The sequence below is a fragment of the Podarcis erhardii genome (assembly GCF_964252035.2).
Source record: "Podarcis erhardii genome assembly, chromosome: 1".
NCBI lineage: Eukaryota > Metazoa > Chordata > Lepidosauria > Squamata > Lacertidae > Podarcis > Podarcis erhardii.
The window spans coordinates 53,791,718-53,814,360 of NC_138497.1; the positions used below are offsets into that span (position 1 = coordinate 53,791,718).

The 22,643-nt window shown below is 40.6% G+C and overlaps 1 protein-coding gene across 3 annotated transcripts in view; it reads right to left on the bottom strand.

Annotated features, from left to right (window-relative positions):
* EXT2 (exostosin glycosyltransferase 2) overlaps positions 1-22,643 on the bottom strand; it is a 78,463-nt gene that overhangs the window by 41,357 nt on the left and 14,463 nt on the right. For all 3 annotated transcript variants that reach the window (XM_081834934.1, XM_081834933.1, XM_081834935.1), the window contains 3 exons: positions 21,101-21,296; positions 17,998-18,137; positions 17,492-17,585 (listed from right to left, as the gene is read on the bottom strand). In XM_081834934.1, the coding sequence (XP_081691060.1) occupies positions 17,492-17,585; positions 17,998-18,137; positions 21,101-21,296 (430 nt within the window). The remainder of the gene's footprint in view (positions 1-17,491; positions 17,586-17,997; positions 18,138-21,100; positions 21,297-22,643) is intronic.

Sequence of the window (22,643 nt, forward strand, 5' to 3'; positions counted from 1 at the left end):
TGGGTGTTCCAAGCCAAGTGCTTCAATAACAGGAAGTTTTCACACACCTTAATGAGGGTGTTCGCAAACAGCATGCAAAATCATCCATGTATTTCCATGAAACTTGGAAATATTCCAGATTGAAATATTAGTATTTTTCTTGTTAATATCCAGGTCTGCACTATTATTTCATAATAGTGAAGAGCTATTAGTTTAATCATTTTGGCCCCATCAAATGCCCTCTCCACTCAATTTTATACTGTGGAAACAGGTTTCTGTGATATGATGTAAGAGTGTCTATAAAGAACTCAATTCCTGCAGGATGCATTCACCTCCTCAAACTTCTACTAGAAACATCAAAAAGAATGTAATGTTTGTCCCACGAAGGATGGGGAATTAGGAAGACATGAAAGGAAAGGGAACAATTTTTATAGCCTAAATATCTATGCCCATGTATAGCCAAATAATTATTAATTTAAAAAGATAATGATGCAAGGGTTTAATCTACTAGCAATCTTTCTTCTTTTAAGTTGTGTTTCATTGAGGCAAAATCCAAAACTTTCCAAGGAGGCTGCAAATCTCCAAACAGATGTTTTCAGAGCTCAGTGAATCCTTCCCACCTTGTTTGCTTTTCCAGGAAAAAAACTGATTAGCATGACTAGTCAGTCATCCAGTACTGTCCAATACACAACATTACTAAGCACAACAGGAAATTCTTCTGCTTAAGAAGAAATGCCCCTTCCCTATTTCATCAAAGAAAGCTTTGATTCCCCCCCCCCCACTGTGCACATAATTTAAAAACTTAGACGAAAAGGAAACACAGGTAATTGGCACTATCACATGGCACAACTTTTTCTGACTGATTTGATTTTAAATCAGAGAGACAGATTAAATTGAGTGATTGTAGATACAATAAGTCCTCTCCATCAGAGAGCTGACACTTGATGAAACCTGACATTTCAGCTGTGGGTACTGCCCTGTAGAATAAGGTGTCAGGACAGAGTTTCTGGGTTGAACTTCTCTGCATTTTTGCTGTTGTTGTTCTGGCACCTTAGCCCTATTTCATCACTACCTGTCAACCAGCTGCAGCTGTTTGGCTATTAAACCTGCCTCATTTGGTAATCCATGCATACTTTGCATGTGGAGACCAAGGTACTTCTGCAATGAGGCTGTGTGCTTAAAGCTCCACACTGGACTATTTATTTGTCCTGCTTTTCATCCTTGCCTCCCCCTGGAATTTCCTTCAAATCAATTTATTAGGTGGTCACAGATCCATTCCGTTCTAATCCATTTCATATCATGGAGAACCAGAACCTACTAGAATTCTGGTCTTCACTAATTTTTTTAGAGTTTGTGACAACATCCTAGAAGAACTAGTAGATATGCAGTATTAGACATCCACATTGTGACCGTCTATGAGCCAGCTCCATCATAGCTCAACCTCTTTAGTATTTTACAGACCAGGCAAAATAACTTGTACTTTTAGCTGCTTTCAAGAACAGCTGCTGTTGTGCTGTTTTTGGAGTGGATGTCCTTTATTATTGTAGTGTAATTTTTGGTTCTTACAAAAAAATTGTGGTTTTTATAAAGTAAATTAACAAACAAGCTCAGGATTGAGGGATGCACAGGAATAAGCAGCAGACGCAAAACTAATTTGCCTATTAATGGAATTTGTATTTGTTATGTAAAGGAATGATGCACTTAATTTATAACACTCTTCTGTTTATAACTTTAGTTAAACCATTCAAACCTGATAAATAATTTCATCTTCTATACTACCCATCTGTTTCATCTTTTCCCTCTAAGTTATCTCTTCCTTTCTCTGGGTTTGATCCAGAAAAGGCAGACCACAACTCCACTTGCACAATGGGGTTTACAGGTTCCTATTTGAGCCCCACTGCAGTGCTATGTACCCCATAAAGAGCTGCTTCTAGGGTCCAGGGATCATATGGGATAAGGCACAAGAGGCTGAAGTGGGACATGGAAGCAACAGAATCCAGGAACCCTGTGTTGCATTGCTGTAGTGCCTCTCCACTGGCACAAGACATTTTGGGTTCAAGAAAGTATGTTTAAATGCATCTGTGCAGCTATAAGGCCTATGGGGAGGGGGAGGAGGCCCATGTGATTGGGGTGGCCTGGGAGTTGCAATTAGAATCTTATAAATCTTATTTGAATAAAATTTCAAAAAGGTATGTGGGGCCTTCATGAGTTTACACATGACATCAGGCAGATGGATGGAGTTCAGGGGAAATGGCCTAGCAGGCAGAATGAGGAGATCTGGAAGGCCAATTTTGATCGATGTGCGCTAGGGTCCCCCACCCATTGGTATACAAACAAATGTTAGCATTAGCTATTCACGTGCTTAGCTCCACCAAGATGCATTTATTGGGAAGAGCACGATCAATTTATTCCACATGCATGCACGCTTCCACTTGTACCTCATAAATATTGGCAATATTGGAACTTTCCACACTCCCTAACAAGGTAGTATAACACAAACTCAGGCCAGACTTGGTTTTAGCACAACAATATGCTAATAAGAGAAGTTGAAGTATATGGTAGATATTTAGAAGAATCTTTTTGCCAGGATCAAGCAGGAATGTAGCATTTGCAGAAATCTACACACTGAAACTAATAACCATAGATACTAGCCTTCGCCATGTTTTGGACTACAATTCCCATCATGCCTGACCATTGGCTATGATGGTGGAGGCTGATGGGAGTTGGTGACCTCCCAGTTGTTTTGGACTCCCTAGCAGGGGAAAGTTGATTTAGGCAAAAATGCTATTTTCCTTAAAAATGCACATGCTTAACTACCTATTCCGTCCCCCCAGGCCTGCACAGCATCAAGTTATATACTGCAGTTTATTGCCATAGCATGAGCAAAACTTGCTGTTAGCATAATTAGAGATGCTTCATCATACTGCACAATGACAAACGTCTTAACTTAATATGAAAAAAATAATACTGGCAAAATGCACAAAAAGGCAATATTAATGAAAACAGATTAATCACATGGGGGCTACATCAGCAGGGGAAAACTTTTGGCTTGCATCAATCACCTAGACCAAAGTTCTAGTCGGAAAAGAGAAAAATCAGCCAAGAGAAAGGGAGAAAGACTTGGAAGAAAGCAATAAAAGTTAATTGCCTAACCTAACGGTCAGGCGCCATAGCATTGCAAGTTGTTGCCCCACTGCAAGAGTCAAGTGTTCCCAGAGTGCCACACTTCACACCGTTTATGAGGTCCTGAAGTGCTACCATTTTCATGTTGGCAGAGGTTACGTTAATGGCTTTCTTTTGGAAAAGCTTTATAGAAAACCAATACATCTTTTACTACCTCCAGGTAAGCAAAACAGAGGTGACTGTTCTAACAGTACTGCAATTATCCCTAATTTTATACTGGTCTTTGTCCTTTATTAAACTTTTAGTCTTTGCAAAGCCAACTCCCTCCACCCAGACTCTGTTTCAGCTTCTGGCCATAAATTTTCACAAGCTTCAACTTATCAACATATCCACTGCCATTAACGGTACATCTGTACCTGATGCAAATCTAAACCTGATATCCTATGAAATACTGCAAACGTGCATTAAGTTGTATTAATACAAGTCCCGCTGATTTCACAATTTTTTCATGTGGGAGGCAAGCCACATAAATGCACACTGCATCAGATTGCTCTCACAAGGATTGGGGACCCTCCAGAGCAGATTTGGGGGGCTCACAGAGGGGAGGAGAAGAAGGGGAAGTCCTATTCCATGAACTCCACTTACATAGTATTGGATAAAACCTATTTCGTTACATGTTTATTTTATTTATTTCATAAAACTTATCACTGCTTGACTGTAAAAAACCCTCAAAGTAGTTCCACAGTGATCCACTGAAACTTGATAATAAGCTAATAGAAACTGAAGGAAGACGCTTTCCACTATAAAAAAAAAAAGAGTAACTTAAGAGAATTGTATTAGGCCAGTTTGTAGGTTACTTTCCAAAGAAAATTATTTAAGTGGTATGAAACTTGGAGTGAACACCCTCACACTCTAGGAAAGAGTAAAAAGTGAACAGGATATACTGTGTTTATCTGACATGATACTTCCTTGAACTTTTTAAATAAAAAAACAAAAGAAAATTTTGCCCCAACAGACTGGGTGAGCAAGGGATGCTTCATTCAAAACAAACATAGTACAGCCCAGCTAACTTATTACCTGCTGTGGATATTGAGGTGGAAGGAACATGAGAACCCAAGATTCATACCAAGTAGAGAGTTGACATCCCCTCCCCACAAAAAAGTAAATGGTGTTTCCATGCGCTGCTCTGGTTCACCAGAAGCACCTTAGTCATGCTGGCCATATGACCCAGAAGCTGTCTGCAGACAAACGCCGGCTCCCTCGGCCTATAGAGCGAGATGAGCGTGCAACCCTAGAGTCATCCGCGACTGGACCTAACAGTCAGGGGTACCTTTACCTTTACCCCACAAAGAAGTAACGAGTAAACAGGCCTGGCAATGATGGACTGCTGTATAAATGCTTTTTAAAGCATTTAAAACAGGACAGGGAGAAAAGGAAGTTTGTATTGCCATTCTACCCTGCTGGTGAACTCCCCCATGGTATCTTAGTTGGCCCCTATCCAAGAATACTGAGATCATCGAGCCACCAACTGACCCCATGGTCTTTATGGTACTTTAATGCCAAGCCTAGCTAAAACTACCATTGCAAGCATTTGGCAAACTGAGATGCCAACCTAGGAAATTTGAACTCTCACTTTGTAAGAACACACATTAGGAATATTTCATTATTGATCAGACCAGAAACCTGTATGTAAAGAATGAAATCTTAGCTAGTACCAACATTTGTTTTGTAGTTTCAGATTCACAAGGAGCACCAAGGTCACAGTTCAAAATCCTTGTCTGACCCTCCAGATATTGGCCACTTGGGAGTTGCCTTCTATAGGTTCTCAGTTTCATTGCTGTAAACTACTGACATCACAGACGAGTCCCAGTGGTGAGGTTAAAAAGGGAAGATATGTTGTGTTACTAACTCTACCTTTTATTGATCCTTATTCTGAGTTTGCATTTCAGTAGTATTCAAAGCATCATTTTATGCAAGTCATTCAGATGCATAATAGCAAAAGAGAAACATTACAAATGTCTACTAGTGCCAGACTTGGCACACTTGCCAGTGTTCTATGTTCTTGCTCAGTTCTAATGATGGCAAATACTGCGTGAAGACACATGTAGGCATTTGCATATCTAAGCAAGGACATTGATGTAACATATCCTCCCTCCTCCAATTTCAACTTGGTAACCTGAAGGTTGGATTTCTGCACTCTGCTATTTGTGGGGCTCCTCCAGAGCAGCTAGTGTAGAACATGGTAGCTAGGTTGCTTGTTAAATGCAGGTGGTAGTTCCCCCACCCACCCACCCTCTTTTCAGGATTTGCACTGGCTGCCAATTTGCTACCAGACCAAGCTCAAGGTTTGGGTACTAACATATAAGGCCCTACAGAGCTCAGGACAGGTTACTGACTGCACAATAACCTGCCATCAAATTTATTTCAAGTAATGAAGACAGTTCAAGCAACCAAGGCTGGCACACCTGAAAAATATATCAGCAATACTCAGCAAGCAATTGTGTTGGGCTGGGAGGGAGGGAACAGACAACAGCAACTCCTCTAGATTCAAACCATGGTCGCTAATCATATACTAACCAAGCTAGGAATGAATAATGCCTGGGTGAACAGGTGAGTTTTAAGCTGGCACACACACACACAAAAAGACTCAGGACTGCCATATTTCAGAGGGGAGGGACAATAGTTATAGACAACAATGTTACTTTGAAGGAAGAAGAGCAGAAAGACCATGAGATTTCTTCTACAAAATCATACCTAATTCCACTGAAGGAGATACATCAGAACAACAGAAAACAGCCAGGCAGTACGAAGTTTGTAGTACAGTCATACCTCGGGATGAATACGCTTCAGCTTAAATATTTTCGGGTTGTGCTCCGTGGCGACCCGGAAGTAACGGAGCGCGTTTTGCCACTCACGCATGCACAGATGCTCAAAATGACATCATGCGCGGAAGCGGCGAACGTGACCTGCGCACGCGCAGTCTTACGTTTGCTTCAGGGTGTGGACGGGGCTCCGGAACGGAGCCCGTTCGCATCCCGAGGTACCACTGTATTGATCTTTCAGAGCAATGAGTCAATAAGCAAGGACAGACACAGGAATTCTACAGGGGAATTTTACAATCCTTTTGTCTAAATGTTTCACAGATCCAACATTCTGCTTTGTACTTATCACCTCACAAACCCAAATCCACAGATATTCACATCTGCTTCAGTTACTGCCAACACAAGAGGGGTTTGCCAGGAATGGGGAGAACAAAAATCAGTGCTATGCATAAATATATAACGCAATATGACTGCCAACTGAAAAAGGGTGAAAAAGGATTCAGCTACACTTTCTGACAAGTGACGGACAGCTCCCGAAACAGAAAGCAATAGGTTTCAAGTCTCGAGGGTATCGCTTTCAAATATGTCAGTGTTCTAAGGGTGGATCAGTTTTCCCTGCTGCAGGCATCCAGCTGAGAGGTGAAGTCCCAAGAAAAACATAGGAATCCAACAGCAAGCCTTTGAGGTGGCAAGAACCAAGAGAGGTTCAAAGACAAGGCTGGTCAGTGGGTAGCACCTCCAAGCACCACGGAGGTTAGAGGTTAGTAAAGCAGGAGCCACTGTCCAATAAAACTGTGTTTAGAGAACCCACTCGGCAGATAAATTGAGGCTCTGTTTACACCTTTCCCAGCTTTCTGAGCTATCTACTGATGCTTCCTACTGTGATTTGGTACTATGTCCCCTAGCCATCTCCCTTGGTCGACAGCTGCCCTGGCTCTAGACTGGGCAGGCTTACAACATGGCTGGAAACTTTTAATCAGTATCCAACATCATGAGTAAATAAATACAAAGGGCCTGCTGCCACAACAACATCGATCTTATTTGAGATTTCTCATTATTGCCATAGCAAGGGAATAGAAGATTTAATTCCTTTGAATGCAGAGGTTAAATATGAAGGAAATTCAGGACCAAATTTCTTTTTGCTTCAAATAGGGATCTGTTTTATTACAGGGCTGCCCTTTATCCTAGACTACACAAGGGATGCCTCGTATCTCACAAGGTCCTCAGTGTCACAGTATTCCATAAAGTGTGTAACCAAGAAAAGCTCTAATGATAATTTTGTTCTGGTGACCAGTGTTTAATAAACAGAAGATGAAGAGTCTGCTCAGAAGTCAAGCACTAAGCCCCACTATGAGGGGTGGATATGATGACTTAGGAGCAGATACTTTTCACAGACTCACGAGACACTATTACTGTTTCTCATTTTCAGGACTGATGCCTGGCCCCAAAATAGGTTTAGGTCTGAACCCTAGGACCCCTAGACTTCAAATAAGAAGGCCTCCAATTAACTGCAGAAGGGAGAAACCTAGAAGAAGGGGAGGCAAGGAGTTATTTCAGCCCGGCATTCGCTCCTTGAGCCACATGAAGTTTGATTAGTCTTCCAGTGCCTTATGCCACCCATTTACTGTGATGTCACAGGAATGTATAGTGCAGGTTTACAGGTGACATGCTCACAGGTAGAGGATCTAGCACTGTAAATGCTTTGTTTAAAAAAACTGCATCCCCAAAATTCTAACAAAAGATTGCTTCATTACATAAAAACCAAGAACACTATGTGAGAAATGAGGTAACTAGGGGAAAAACACTTATGGACAAATTTATAAATATAGAAAATATTATTAGATGCTAAGGATTCTTATAACTTCTGGCAAGCAGCCACGTAATAGAAGATTCTTTTTCACCTTACTGCATGATCCTTCTTAAGATCCAGCATAACAGAAGCATATTCTTTGCAAGATCAAAAAAACCTGAGGTGATATAATGTAACACAAACTTACAAAAGTAATACTTTCAGCTTCCATATTTCGGTGAGTTATTTTTTAAACATGTTATGTTGTACACACACATACAATCTCTCTTAATGGGAAACGGAGAGCTTCTGCTTCATACATCTGATAAGATGGAAAAGTGTCCAGGGTTGACATTTATGAAGGTAGAAATCTAGAGAGGCACTCTGGGAGGATTAAAGTGGGGTTAGGCTCTCCAGTCACACAATCTAAAATAGTACAAATGGCAGATGGATAAAAGTTCTTTTCAATGTGATAATGATTCTAAAGAGCCTGAGAAAGAGGCTGTTTTCCCTCAAGGGGAAGACAGATGGCCGAAAGTCAAATATACTAATTAAATGCCTTTCAAATATCTAGCAGTTGCCCGTACGTTCTCCTTTAATAATCATTTAAAATCCGTGCATTCTCATTTTTTCATACACAACCAAACACAGACTACGCTTTGATTGGAGATAAATAAATAATCTGTTGTACACTATATAAGCAGTCTAGTATGAGGCTGTCCTAGGCAGATTTCTCTCCAGTTCCCATCTCCATATTCTTCACAATCCATTTGGTGCAGAACTTTTTCCCGGGTTAAAAAAGGAGAGGTTTCACACGCCTGCATATATTGCCTGGAGCCAGTAATAGCTCATATAGCTGTCAACGAACTGATAAGAGTCAAAATTACTCCACCGAGTCCCCTTTAAAGAAGAGCCAAAAGCAGCACATTAAACGAAAAAGGGGAAGGGTCACAGAAACCAGTCACTCATGCTGTTTTAAAGTGGCATTAAAAACAAATAAATTATTTACTCCTGCAAATGTCTCATTTGACCTGGAGACTGAAGCCCACTTGGAGGTCAGAGTTGAGACATTTGGAACAAAAGCAAAACACGCTGCCACTGCAATGCTTCTTCTGAATAAAGAGGTCAAAGCAGCACTAATCCCTCCTCTTTGGCATAAAAGGGAGACGGGCAGTACAGAAAACTTCAGGCTTGCTACCCAATTAAGCAGAGGGTATCTTTGCTTGTTTTATAATAAATCTCTTTTAACTGGCTCACAGAAGGACAAAAGGGCTCAGGCAAAATCCACCAACAGTATCTCTCATACAAGCTCCATTACTATGAACAGAAATTATATGAAGATCAGCTCCATTAAACTATTTTTAGAAGGAACCCATTAACCCAATCATTTTCCTCCCCTCGATACAGTACAGTAAAACCAACCTTCTGAAATATAACTACATTATAATATAAAACTCTCTCTCATATATCATGTTATCAACAAGAACAAACACCAACTCTTCAAGTCTGGAATTACCGTAAGTGTTTCTTCACCAGCCCAGAGTTTAGACAGTTTTAAATGTTTAAAAAGTGAGACTATGGTCCTCCACCTGCCCTCAGGCTATTCCCAGATTAAGTTTACATCCAAGGATGCAGAATTGGCTGCATTATCAAGCTCCTGCAGCCAATCAGAAGCCGCGTCGGACGTCCGGGTTCCAAAGAATGTTCACAAACTGGAACACTCACTTCCAGGTTTGCGGCGTTTGGGAGCCAAAACATTCAACTTGCAAGGCATTCGGGATCCAAGGTACGACTGTATTCTTAAAATGCCATGGCACTTTAAGAGCTGAGGCTCTGTAGGTTCAAAATGGCATGCGGGAAATCTGATTGCTACTGCACTACCCAGCTGATGGGCAGGAAGCCATTCCTGAAGCAGAGCCTGGCTGAACGGCTACCCTGCCTCTGCCGGAGTGGTGAGGGGGTTCTTCTGTACTTCCTTGTGCCTTGGGTACCTGAGCCCCAAAAGGGGAAAGGCAAAAAGCCTCCAGGAAGTAAGGGGGCAGAGGAAAACAAGGAAATGAAGAAAAAAATCCGAAAGGGAAGCTCCGCTGAAAAAAAGGTAATCCATTAAGCTAAGCGTTGAAAATCCAAAGCAAGGAAATTAAGTTGAAAAGGAAATAAAATTAGAAGCACTCCACGTGTTGAATTACTGAATTTCTTCAGCACTAAAAGACCCTGTTTGCGCAACTGGGAAGCCAGGGCCAGTCTGAAAAGCGTGGGATGACTCCTCCCCCCGCAAGGATCTACATGTGACCCTGTCCACTCAGCGAACAGGAGCCATCGAGACAATAAAAATGAAGTACAGTGGTACCTCGGGTTACATATGCTTCAGGTTACATACGCTTCAGGTTACAGACTCCGCTAACCCAGAAATAGTACCTCGGGTTAAGAACTTTGCTTCAGGATGAGAACAGAAATCGTGTTCCGTTGGCGCGGCGGCAGCAGGAGGCCCCATTAGCTAAAGTGGTGCTTCAGGTTAAGAACAGTTTCAGGTTAAGAACGGATCTCCGGAATGAATTAAGTACTTAACCCGAGGTACCACTGTAGTTGTTCCTGTATGCAGGCATGCAGTTCTTTTCTACCAACTTGAATACCTTTTTCCAGTTTCTCTGCACTTTTGTGATTCTGTGACTTTTGTGACTTACAAGCAGATCAAAGACAGAGATCTACAGGAAGTGACAGGAGCCTATGACAAATGCAGAGCTTTCTTTGGATTTGCCACTCACAGGAACATCTAGTTTTCCGGCTCCATGTGAATCTAATATGAGGGAGGGAGAGTTTGAGAAGAATGCTTACTAGGTGGCTTTTTTTAAAGAAATCAGGCTGGCAACAGAGCTGCTTAGCAGACATGGGGTGGTCTCAGAAATCCATGTGTTCAGCCAGCTTGCTATCAGTTTCATAAGTTCAATTGGCTCATGTCTCTTCCAAGTGGCAAGTCTGCTGGGGTTAGATAAAGCCAGAAGAAACCTCTGGTTTCTGTAAAACTAAAAGGAGGGGCTGGGGTGGGGGGTAATGGGGACATTCACATACTCCAAGCACACATGGACACCATATTTCTATTCTTTCAAGGCATAACTGCATGGGATTAAGCATGAACACAAATCAGTTTGCAGGATTAGCAGTCAAAGATGTGTCAGAAATTCAGGTGGGCTTGGGGCCTTGTACGGCAAACTGTTTAGCCAATTTGATTATAAAAAGTCTAGATTGCTGGACTTGCCCAAGGTCTCATTGCAAGCAAGTCAGCAGAGAGAAAAGAGGACAAGAAAGCCTAAGCCACACAATCCTTAACCATAAAATACCACAGCTCCTCAACTCTGGTTTATATATTATATGTTTTCCTGGCAAAGTAAGTTTATATTAAATAAATTTTGCCTCCACAATATCCAAGTACTTTTCCTGGGGGCTAAAGTAACACATGGACACATATTGCACACTCATCTTAAGAGATGATTTAATTCAAAAAGTATGGAATACATTTCCACCTCAGCAGCAGAGACTCACCCCCCCCAAAAGGGGGGGGGGATTTCAGGCCTTTCTGTGCTGCAAATGTATGCCATTTCTTGTCTAAAGGATACTTGTTAAGGACTAAATCATAGCAGTTCCAGAACAATTTTAATCACAACAACCTAGAATGCTAAAAACAATGCTTTCAATCAAAATTTGGGTGCCCAGGAATCAGAAAATCAATTTCAGTTTTAGAGCAAATAATATACTTTGACAGGTAAGAAGCAAAACTAGGGATAAAGCTGGCCACCAAGAAACCATCCAATGATGACTTTCACAATGTCAGTAATCTTTGATCTGAGAAATAGAAAATGCAGAAGAACAACTCCTCATGAAAGATGGAGAGAGATAAGCTATTTGACAGAGTTTAGGAAATTAAAATCTCAAGAGCAGAAAGAAAAAGTTTACAGATGGGTAACACATCATAATTATAAGTCCACAAATGGGCTCCTGCAAAAGCAACCAATTTTAATGATTGATATTACATCCTAAAAATAATATGTGGAAGTTGAGAGGGCCCGGAGTTGCCTACATGATCCATGATAAATCCCAACTCCACTATGTATTCCACACTGTAACAGAACATACAACGGAGAGTATGCATCAAATCATCTCCCTAGAATTCAACATTATTGTTTTGCCTCCAGCTTCCCCATGTGCAGCTGAAGCACAAAAAGCTAAATATCTCCTTAGAAATATTTGTTATTAAAACTTGAAGATAAATGAAATTGGTCAAGGAAGGGTTTAAAAGTATTGCGATTTCAACAACCATGATTAAATTTAGCAGAGACTCAAAAACTAGAGCCTGCAAATGAAGAATCTTGAATCTTTTCTCAATTCAACACTAGGCCAGGCAAGGATGCCAAACAATGTAGCATCATTTAGAACCAACATCTGAGTAGCGATGACGTTCAAATTCACATCAGATAGTACAGAAGGTGGTAGGCAGGTAAGAGTTTGTTCTAACAGAAACCTCATTCTAACAAAAATCATTTTAAGACTCTTAATGAGGGAGTTTGCCCCTGGTTCAGCCAGCACCCTTCTGCCTGTATGTAGTACAAGATTCTCTTACAGCTTTTGCCACACAGTTGAAAGCCACATAATCCCCCCCCCCCCCCGCTCTGGCTGTAGTGCTCAGAGCCATTAGGATAGTAGTCCAAAGACACATAGTCCCAAACAGGCAAAAGAACTAGGAAAATAGAGATAGCCTAGTCTTGCTCTTACAAAAGATTTGCACTGTAAAGGGCTTTGGAGCCCACCACCATCACGTTTGCAAGGGAGAAGGTCTAGAGCTATGCACACTCTTCTTCACATCTAAAAGTCGCTTGATATTGTGAAGGACTTCCTCTAGAAGCCAGCCTCACAGTGCTCATTTGTTACAGGGCGAGAAGCTGCGAATACCTCACATCCCACTCCCAGACAGCTGTGTCAGGTGTGCATGTAGCTTACAGCATGTAGGTGTCTTCTCTCGCATCCTTGCACAGTAATTGTATCACAGCCCTGCACACAAATGACTGTCACAACGGAACTGTGATGTGTAAGCAAATGTATTTTTATGTATCACTCCCCAAGCTACATCTGGCTTTTAAAAGCACTATATAATAATCTTAGAAGAAGTGAAGTAGGGGGGATACAAACCAATATTACAGAAGATCAAATCACAAAATGGGACAGCATGATGGTAAGGGAATGGCCCTCAAAGTGTAGAAAACACATCCCTGCACCCCCACCCCCTTCCCTTTCTCTTCCCTGGCCAACACAGACCATTGTGCATCTATGATATTGGCTCCTACCTGCCACAAGCTGATGCAGTAGCTTTCAAACACCCTCAAACTTGGAATTCCCTTAGCAGTTTTAAATCAGCAAGACCTTGAAGCTCTGTCCCCCCTTTTTTTTCTTTAATCATGGGTGCTTGCACAGTACTACAGAAGTATATCTCTTTTAAGAAGGAAAACATTAAATGGAAGGGCAGAGATTGAAAAGCTACAGAAAAAAAGAACCTGCTGGCAAGTCCCGGCACTCTCTTCTCACATCCGCCCCACCCCACTCCCTTCACATTAGAGAGAAAACAAGTATGTTTTTAACCTTTGTGTCAAGGGCCATCTTTAACCCATCACTTTATTGTGAAATAGCTCCATGGCAAAAAAAGAAAGGGGGGGAAGAAAAAAAGTGCACAGCTGCTAAGCAGGTGGTGGGCTTCTTCACACAAACTAAGAATGTGCATCCCTGGACTATTTTGCTAGTCAGTATCTATGGTAGAGACCAGTTTCTGAATGGGCATATTCTACAAATGTCACACAACCAGGTGTCTGTCACTGGAGAGATTCTATAGGAGCTGAAACATAAAAATCTACTAATCAATAAGGTTGCCAAGCAAAATGTGGGCATTCAGTGCATGATATGTAGAACTAACAGCAGAGTTCAGGAAAAGCCATTGGAAGGTATGCTCAGGAATATATTCTGCTGCCTTAAAAAAAATTCTGTTCACAAATATTAATCTTAGGGCTAGAAAAAAGAAACCTCATACATTCTGATCAAGAGACACCTACGACTCTAATGCTACCTCCTTCAAATTTGTATTTGAAATGCATTTGGGTTCAGAACTGATCTTGAAGACATATAAAAAAAACCTGTACTCTCGCATTCCATACATATTCCCTTACAATAAAGGAATCAACTGTTTTGTGATGTTGCAGTGTTTCTCCCCACCCACTGCACTTAATGTTTTTAAAGGAAGTTTTCATTAAGTTATACTCAAATCAGAGTGAAATTATATGCCCTAGGTACTGGCAATCTACAAAAAATATAGTGAAAACTTTTTTACCCCACAACAGGGGCTTCATTTTGACAGAGCAATTAAGCTAAGGTGGCATTAATCATTCAGGGTTTTATTTTACTCATACCTTCACTTAAATGTGTAAGCCGAAGTTATTAGCAGTCCAGACACTCCACAGAAATTAACATTGGGAGGAGCTACAGAACCCACGTAACTTCTCTATATACTTCTAAAGCAGGGCTGCATTCCCTGGGAGGTAATCTGTCAGAGTCTGCATGCCAGCAATGGGCAGGGCCAGAGCCAAAACCAGTGGTGTCTGCCTCATTGCAGGACTGCACAGCTCTGTGTCATCCCATCCATCTCCCTCGCTCTATGCTATTCCAACTCTCTTTCCTGTTCTCTCTGTGCTCCCCCCTCCCATTCATTTTGCTCCTCCATTAAGACAGGTCAGAACCAATCACTTGTAGTGAGTTTACCCTTTCAGGTCAAAAAGGAATTATTTTTAAATGAAGTAGATTTAGCCTAAACTTCCTAACAAAAATGCAGTATGAAACTAAATTACATATGGGAGGTGTGGTGCCTCATTGCTTGGAGGGTCCACAAGACAGCCAGACAGATCTATGTCAATGGTTCTAAAGTCTGGGGCAGTCTAAATTGGAGTTGGGGGAGGGGGTTGATGAGAGGAGCTATTGGAGCTCTTCCAACTCTACAATTCTGCGATTCCAGAACACTGACAGATGTGGCTCTAATTTCATCCCTACATCTTTGCCAGATGTTGCATCCTACGTAGACGAAAGAAGGGTTACGGTACCTATAAACACAGTTACAAATGTACAGAGATGTATTTGCAGCTCTTTGTATTACTACTGTAGATTTTAGATGGTAATTGACGGCATCTACCACAAGCACAGGACTGAAGTTACGACGTTTGCTGAAACAAGCACTCACGCATTTACAGAAAGAGTCAATAATGCTACTCTGAATAGCTAGCGTTATCAGGTCACATCTATGAACTTTCTTACAGCAAAGCCACATTCTTCATGACCCCCAGTAGCAAATCAAAAGGCAGTGTTTTCCAGCCTAACTGAACTGGCTACTTGAGTCTCTATGCCCACATAGAATGCCTAGTGAGAAGCTAAGAAAATCAGTATGAATCAAGGGAACAGAGACCTCTTCTGGCCGTCTGTCATATTGGTAAAGTGGCTGAGCACAAGAAAACTGTAGAAACACGCCCCCCCCCCAAGCCCCAAGTAATCCAATTACGTCATACATAATCCAAGTGCATATTGGAGTTTCCAGAACTGCCTCATATCAAGTGACTTGGATAGGAAGATTCCTAGTATTTCACAAATATGCTTTTCATATTATTTATGAAAGTTTTATGATACGCTTAGTTTCATGTATCTCAATACTATCCCTGTGCTCCTGATTACATTCCCCAGGCACACTTTTTATCAGAGGCTCACAGCCTCTGGATCAAGAGATTGACTCCTTATTAAAAAATAAAAAAAATAAAAGCCATGTCCAGTCTTCATAATTGTGAAGAAAGTGTTGGGAATTTAACTGATGTGTACTCAGAAAACAGAACATGCATATTTTCAGACTGGTATTAGGTGCCCCCTTTTTAAAGTAATTTTTTTGAAGTGTCAATTCTCAGTCATATTTTATACTGATAGCCTTTCATTCATAATCTAGACAACTCTGTCCTAGAGCAAGGTTTCCTCATCTTACTTCTAAAATTCAGTGTAGATTATCTATTTTAATCAAAACTGAAGTAGCTTGTTATATGAACATGTGTGCAAATACCTATAATATACTTAAGAGTGTTGTGTGTCTCATTTAGTCAGTAATCTGGACTATACAATTGGAAAATCACTAACTCATTGCTGCTTCCATTCTGTAATGTACAGCATTGATAGATGTCTACTACCTTCTTAAATGTATATATGGTTTGTGTTATACTACGTATGTGATGGACCTACAGTGGTACCTCGGGTTACATACGCTTCAGGTTACATACGCTTCAGGTTACAGACTCCGCTAACCCAGAAATAGTACCTCAGGTTAGGTTAAGAACTTTGCTTCTGGATGAGAACAGAAATCGTGCTCCAGCAGCACGGCAGCAGCAGGAGGCCCCAATAGCTAAAGTGGTGCTTCAGGTTAAGAACAGTTTCAGGTTAAGTACGGACCTCCGGAACAAATTAAGTACTTAACCCGAGGTACCACTGTATTTGAGTAATTATATTGGGGGGAAAGCAAACCGGAGGTTTATGAATAGATTTGCCTATAATCTGCACACAAGAAAATTAATTGAGCAAAACTAAAATTCCGCCCTAAAGAAAGCAACTTTCCATGATCTATATACATCATGCAACTTATCAATGTTATACAAAGTAGGCAATCTGCATATATTTGCTTATTTTCCATAATTTATTCTGCTTCCTCTAGTCAGACTAGGGAAAAGATGCATAAAAAGTACTGAATCCCCTCTCCTTGATTTCTGGGAATGATGAAATTTCACCAGGCATTGCCCAGATGTTCATGTCCTTAAGGAAAAACATTTTTTGAAAACAAAATCTCAAAGCTAGAGGTCTCAGGATAATTTAATTTGTACTTGCATGGAATCACAGTGTATATGCAGGTCACAGTTTAATAAAATGTGTTTCTGCTGCAGAGAAATGTTGTGTTGTATTTAATAGGAAATGTTGTAGCACAGGAATTCCCAACTGCAGTCCACAGACCACTACTAACCCACCAACTTCATTCAGGTGGTCCTTTTAAATGTGTTTGTGGGGTGGGGAGGAGTTCTTTTTTCGTTATGTATTTTTATCTTGTGAACCACCCTGAGAGCTACAGATGAAGGGTGGAATGCAAACTTAATAAATAAAACAAAAAATATATAAAAATCTTTGCTAGATTTTGCAAATATGGCATGCTAACACCAAGTTCCTCATACATTAATTTAGTTCAATGTGTTAGTCACAAGAGGGTGCCATTTTCTTCCATTTTGTGTGTTAAGCCACACATTTGGTGGCCCCAATGAGTTCAAGTTATCATTTAGAGCCCTAGAGGTAAATAAAACATAATGAACAAAGCTTCAAATCCAAACCAGTTTGTCAAAGAATTTTGAAATCCTCCTCATCCTAAAGTTACTTGGGAGCGAATCATTCAGCAGGTCCAATCAGCCACGTAGGTGGCAAGATATGGGTGGTAATTTAATTTTAACAGATATGCAGTGTTGATCCAGAACAATACATAAAATTACATCTGAGTAACTTCATTGTATGTACTTTGCACAATTCAGCAACATGCAATATTCAGCACCTTTAATTAAATGGTAAAATATGGGAACATGCAAATCATTATTACATTTGCCTCAACCTCCACAACAGCCAGGCAGGTAAATTCAGGTTTGGCTCCCAGGAAAATATTCATGGCCTATACTCAAATTTACTCTACCTGACTCTGCATCTCCTCAATCTGTCGTTGAGGTATGCTTTGCAGAATGTTGTACATCTCAGATATCTTTTCTTCCGGTATCACCACAGAAGCTCTAAATGCAGAAGAGTGAAAAGGAAAACAATGAGAATTTTAGGTAGTTAATTACCCAAAACTGGATTCCCCTCACACAGAGTCAAACAGATAAGCCCATGGAGAAGTATTTGAAAATAAATCTAAAGGAATTACCCCTCCCTTCAACACACACCATATAAATGTAATACGATATGGATGCCCTGGATAAACATTAATGGGGTTCAGTCTATAAGTATATTTATTTCAATGTTTTAGAACTGTGGAGTTGGAAGAGACCACGAAGATCATCTGCTCCAATTCCATGCAATGCAGGAATCTGAGATTAAGAGTCTCAAGCTCTACCAACTGAGTGTTCAGCATTGGTTTTGTAAAGCCATTCCAGATCCAAACAAGTTGCAACAATGGAGCACACACGACTATAGTGAAACTACCTCTTCCAATCCAGAACTTCGGAGAAAGGCAGAATATAGGAATCAGCTATGACAACAGGAATGCAGCCAGCCTGAAGTACATCGCTCAGCACAGCTTGTCCCAAGCGGGCTCCCCGCAGAACCACACAGAATGTAGCTTCCTGGTAGCAAATGGAAACAAAAATAGACATGATAAGATATAAGACGCTTCCTTACCCCTTGAAGGGGTAGCTAACATGGCATCTTCCAGATGTTATTGGATTACAGCTCTCACCAGCATAGCCAGGGATGATGGGGACTGCAGTCCAGCATCATCTGAAGACATCACACTGCCTTTTCTGCTCAGGTGGCATGGGAGAGAGGGAGGAAAGTCCATTTTTAATTCCGCTATCTCCCCTGTTAATTTATTTGTCATGTCAATACCCATTATTACCACACCATATAATGAATACATGCTGCCTTGTAGGCTGGATTTGAAACTCACAAAAAAACAAATGATAGTAAGAAGAGGGTTCCAATGTACTGTGAACAGAAGTCCACTCATGCAATTTTAAGAAAGAAAGGAAATTTGGGCTTTCTCTGCTCCAGTTGGTGCAAAACACAGGTACAGTGGTGCCTCGCAAGACGAAAAGAATCCGTTCCGTGAGTCTCTTCATCTAGCGGTTTTTTCGTCTTGCGAAGCAAGCCCATTAGCAGCTTAGCGGATTAGCGGCTTTTAGCGGCTTTGCGGATAAGCGGCTTAGCGGCTTAGAAAAAGGGGGGAAAGGGGGGAAAGTCGGAAAAACTCACAAGACATTTTCATCTTGCGAAGCAAGCCCATAGGGAAATTCGTCTTGCGGAGCACCTCCAAAACGGAAAACCCTTTCGTCTAGCGGGTTTTTCGTCTTGCGAGGCATTCGTCTTGCGGGGCACCACTGTACTATAAGAGAGCAGGAAGCAGGCTCAGCACCTAAAACCCTGAGTGCTGCAAATTCTAGACCACCATTTCAAAGTTTGCTCTGGGTTTCAATTGCTGATAACATGTGAAACACTTTTTCTAGTTTCAGAAGAATTCTTAGGAAACATAACTACACCCAGTGCTATAAGCAAGCCAATAAGATAAAAAGTGATAGATCTTTCTTTTTAAAAAATGTAATCTTTATGGGTGTGTGTGAAATAAAATTATTCCTAAATAAAAATGCTGTAATTGTGTGTATTCTGTAGCAGACAAATTTATATCCGGGACCTGTGATAGGAACTGCATTTTGCCCAGAAGGTTAATATGGTTTGTGAAGTGTACTGGCATTCACAGTATACTTTGATTAATTTGATTGAGAGATTTATAATCCAATTCTCAAGAATACTTTTCATAAAGCAGCTTATAAAATCATGCATTTAAAAACCCGTAAGATATAAAACCACTTCAAGTATCTACTTCACAGCATTACGGTTTATGACCCTCCCCCCCAATCCAAATGTTTTTACACCGTTAAGTACGTGTCTGAAAACAGTGCTGTTTTGTGTGGAAAATGTGCCCCCACACAATATATTCATTGGAGGAAAGGCTCTCAATGGCTACTAGCTATGATGGCTATGCTCTGTCTCCTTGGTCAGAGGCACTGATACTTATGAAGCAGCTGCTGGAAACTGTGGGTGGAGAGAGTGCTCTTGTGCTCAGGTTCTGCCTATTGATTTCCCACAAGCATCTAATTGGCCTCTGCGAGAACAGGATGCTGGACTAGATGGGCCACTGGCCTGATCCAGCAGGCTCTTCTCATGTTGTTATGCATGGTCTCCGGAATCATAATGCCAGATTATTTTATCATATATTAATATACTATTATATTACAAGGAACAAAAAAGTCAAATATCACTTGTTAAGAAACCCCTGTAGTTTTCCTAGGAGTAAGGGAATAAAAATGGGTTTAAGAGGGAAAGGAAATACTATGATGTGGATGAAAACGCTCCTCTTACCCAACTAGCCTTTTTTTCCTGTCTAGACAAAACCTACTATAAATACATATCCTCACATTATCACCGTTATCAGCCAGACATTCCAAATGGAGATGCAGGGTTCTGTGAGGGAAAGCTATTTTAACTATCTCTGCAGGACAGCTCTCCTCAAAGTTTTATTTGTTAAAGGTGCAAAAACTCACAACTGCAATTCTAGGATGATTCTGTCTGCCTTTAAAGAAGGGGAAGAGAAATTGTTTGATCTTCAGACAGAACATTTGAATTCAGGGAAGCCCTTCCTTCCACTCAACACAGACCTGTAAGCATCTTTCTTTTGCAACTAATTAAACATCTGCACAACAGTCCATTTTTTAATCTCTGAACTTACATACAGAATGAGTTAGTTTGCTATAGTTAGGAGCAAAACCTCCCTTGCCATATTTCTACACCAAAGCACCTTTATGCTGTATATGTTGCAGCCATTAAAGAGACATGCAGGCCAGATGTTATCTTCCTTGCCTGATGAAATATGACTTTGGAGCTGTAGATATAACAGAACTGCCACTTCCTGGGTGCAGCAGTACAGGCATGAAATCTAGTTTAACAACTTCGTTTGTCATGACTTCAGGGAAGTACATTTAACTACGGCAATATGGTCTTCAAATATGTCCATGGCCATTTATATTTGTAAGCCACATCCACCTACAATTTCTCTCTCTCAAGAATAAGTATGAGGACAAGAAATCTTATAGCGATGCTCGGTACAAGAATGAATTTGGACACTGGAGTAAGTCCAAAAAAATTTAAAAAAGAAAAGAAAGAGCAGATCCACTGAAAGCAATGAACTTAAAGGGGATATCCAACCAACTCATATTCAAGAAAGCAATAGACTTTACATATTCAAACTTAGTTTAATATCACCCATAATTCCATTGCTTTCAATGGGTCTACTCTTGAGTATGACTTAGCTGTATATCATCCTCTCTCTCCTTTAAATTAAAAAAGTAGCACATAGCATCACACACCAGAACACCTTAGAACTGACAGCAAAAAAACAATATCCAAAGTGTAATCAGACCATATAATACAGCTTATTCTTCAGAATAAAAATTGCATAGAATTGCATATGTCACAATCCATAATTTCCTGTAATCAAATACAAAAGTGATAGAGGCACTATAGGCAGACTTACCTGAAGCACCTGGGGATAATCAAAGACCTGATTCTTGTGGCAACGCTTACGAGTAAAAGGGATTCCCTCTGAGAGGTTGGTACACTTGTCCAGGATCAGCACAGATTCTGCATTCTCAGCTTGAAGAGCCTCCAATTCAGAACGGTATTCAGGATGAAGAGCCATCTGAGAGGAAAGGAGGAAGTACCTACGGGGACTGAAGACCCCAAAAATGAGAGCCTGACAAATCCTGCAGGATTCTCACTAGATAATCTGATATGTGTTTCCCTTTATACTGCTGCGGGACTCAGACTTCTTAGCTTTATAGCCATAGCATTTCTCTTTTCTTTAGAAAGAAGTGAGCTGGGAATAATCCTATACTGGCACAATAAAGTTGAATTCTGGAAGGATTCATATACTAGCTGTAAGACCCAACTAGCAGTAGATATTAGCACATAAATAAAATACATAGTTGTGAACTATGAGTGAAGTATACACAAGGAGTCCCACCATGAACAAGTATGACAAGATTGCAAGTTTACAGCCGGTTCCTTTGCATGTTCACTCATGACAGTTTCACTGAAGGTAACAGGACTTACTTGAACAAGCAGGCAGAGAACTGCAATGTAGTGTAGCAAGATTAAGCATACTTATTTGGAAGGAAGCACTACTGAAATAAGTGGGACTCCGCTCCCAGTAAATACTGCTAATAGTCTTTAAAAGCAGATTGGACAGCACAGCATTTTAGGGGGCTTGGCATCATACTGATAAGGATTTCCTACTGAATTAAACTCTTGCATTGTTTCTTAATTTGGCTAAATGCCAGCTTGTTCTAAGCGCTACTTATGTGGCAAGTGCACAACAGAAGTGACATTTCCTCTTGATAACTGCTGCCATACCAATTCTGCTTATTAACACAGCAAGTTCTCCATAAAACTTAAAGACCTATATCCTCCATGATGCAATGCAGACATTCCTCCTTTTCCAAAAAACAAGAAACAAAAAAACAAGAACTCGGTTATAATCAAATGGATTTCTTCTGGAAACAACAAACACATATTAGAAAATCCAAGTTACAAGTGTGTTTCTGACTGGGTAGCAATTTGTAAAAAACCTATGCAACTCTTCAGTGAAGTGCTCATAACTTTAAAAGTAATACAAGCAGTATTCTACAGCTTAAATCACACAACTGTGTTATTGGAACTCAAGATGTGTCTCTAACAGTCAGAGTTTAGCTGCTTGCCATATTTTGGGTCAGGAAGAGAGGTCGCTTTCCTCATTGCATCTGTCTTGGTTCACTTGAGTAATCTGGAGCCATTTGTTCAACATACAGTCTGCTGAGCACCTGCTTTACAAACCTCAAAAACCAGCAGGTTGTTCTGAGAGAGGTAGCTACCAGGTATATAATCCCACCTTTGAACCTCATTGTCTATGGTAAGACCTTAAATTAACCAATGCCTCAACTATTTCCCATATCTTTACCTTCTTTTAATAGCTGCCTCTTACATTTACAACTTTGTAGCACATATGAAGATAAATATTCCTACTTGATGCTCTGAGATGC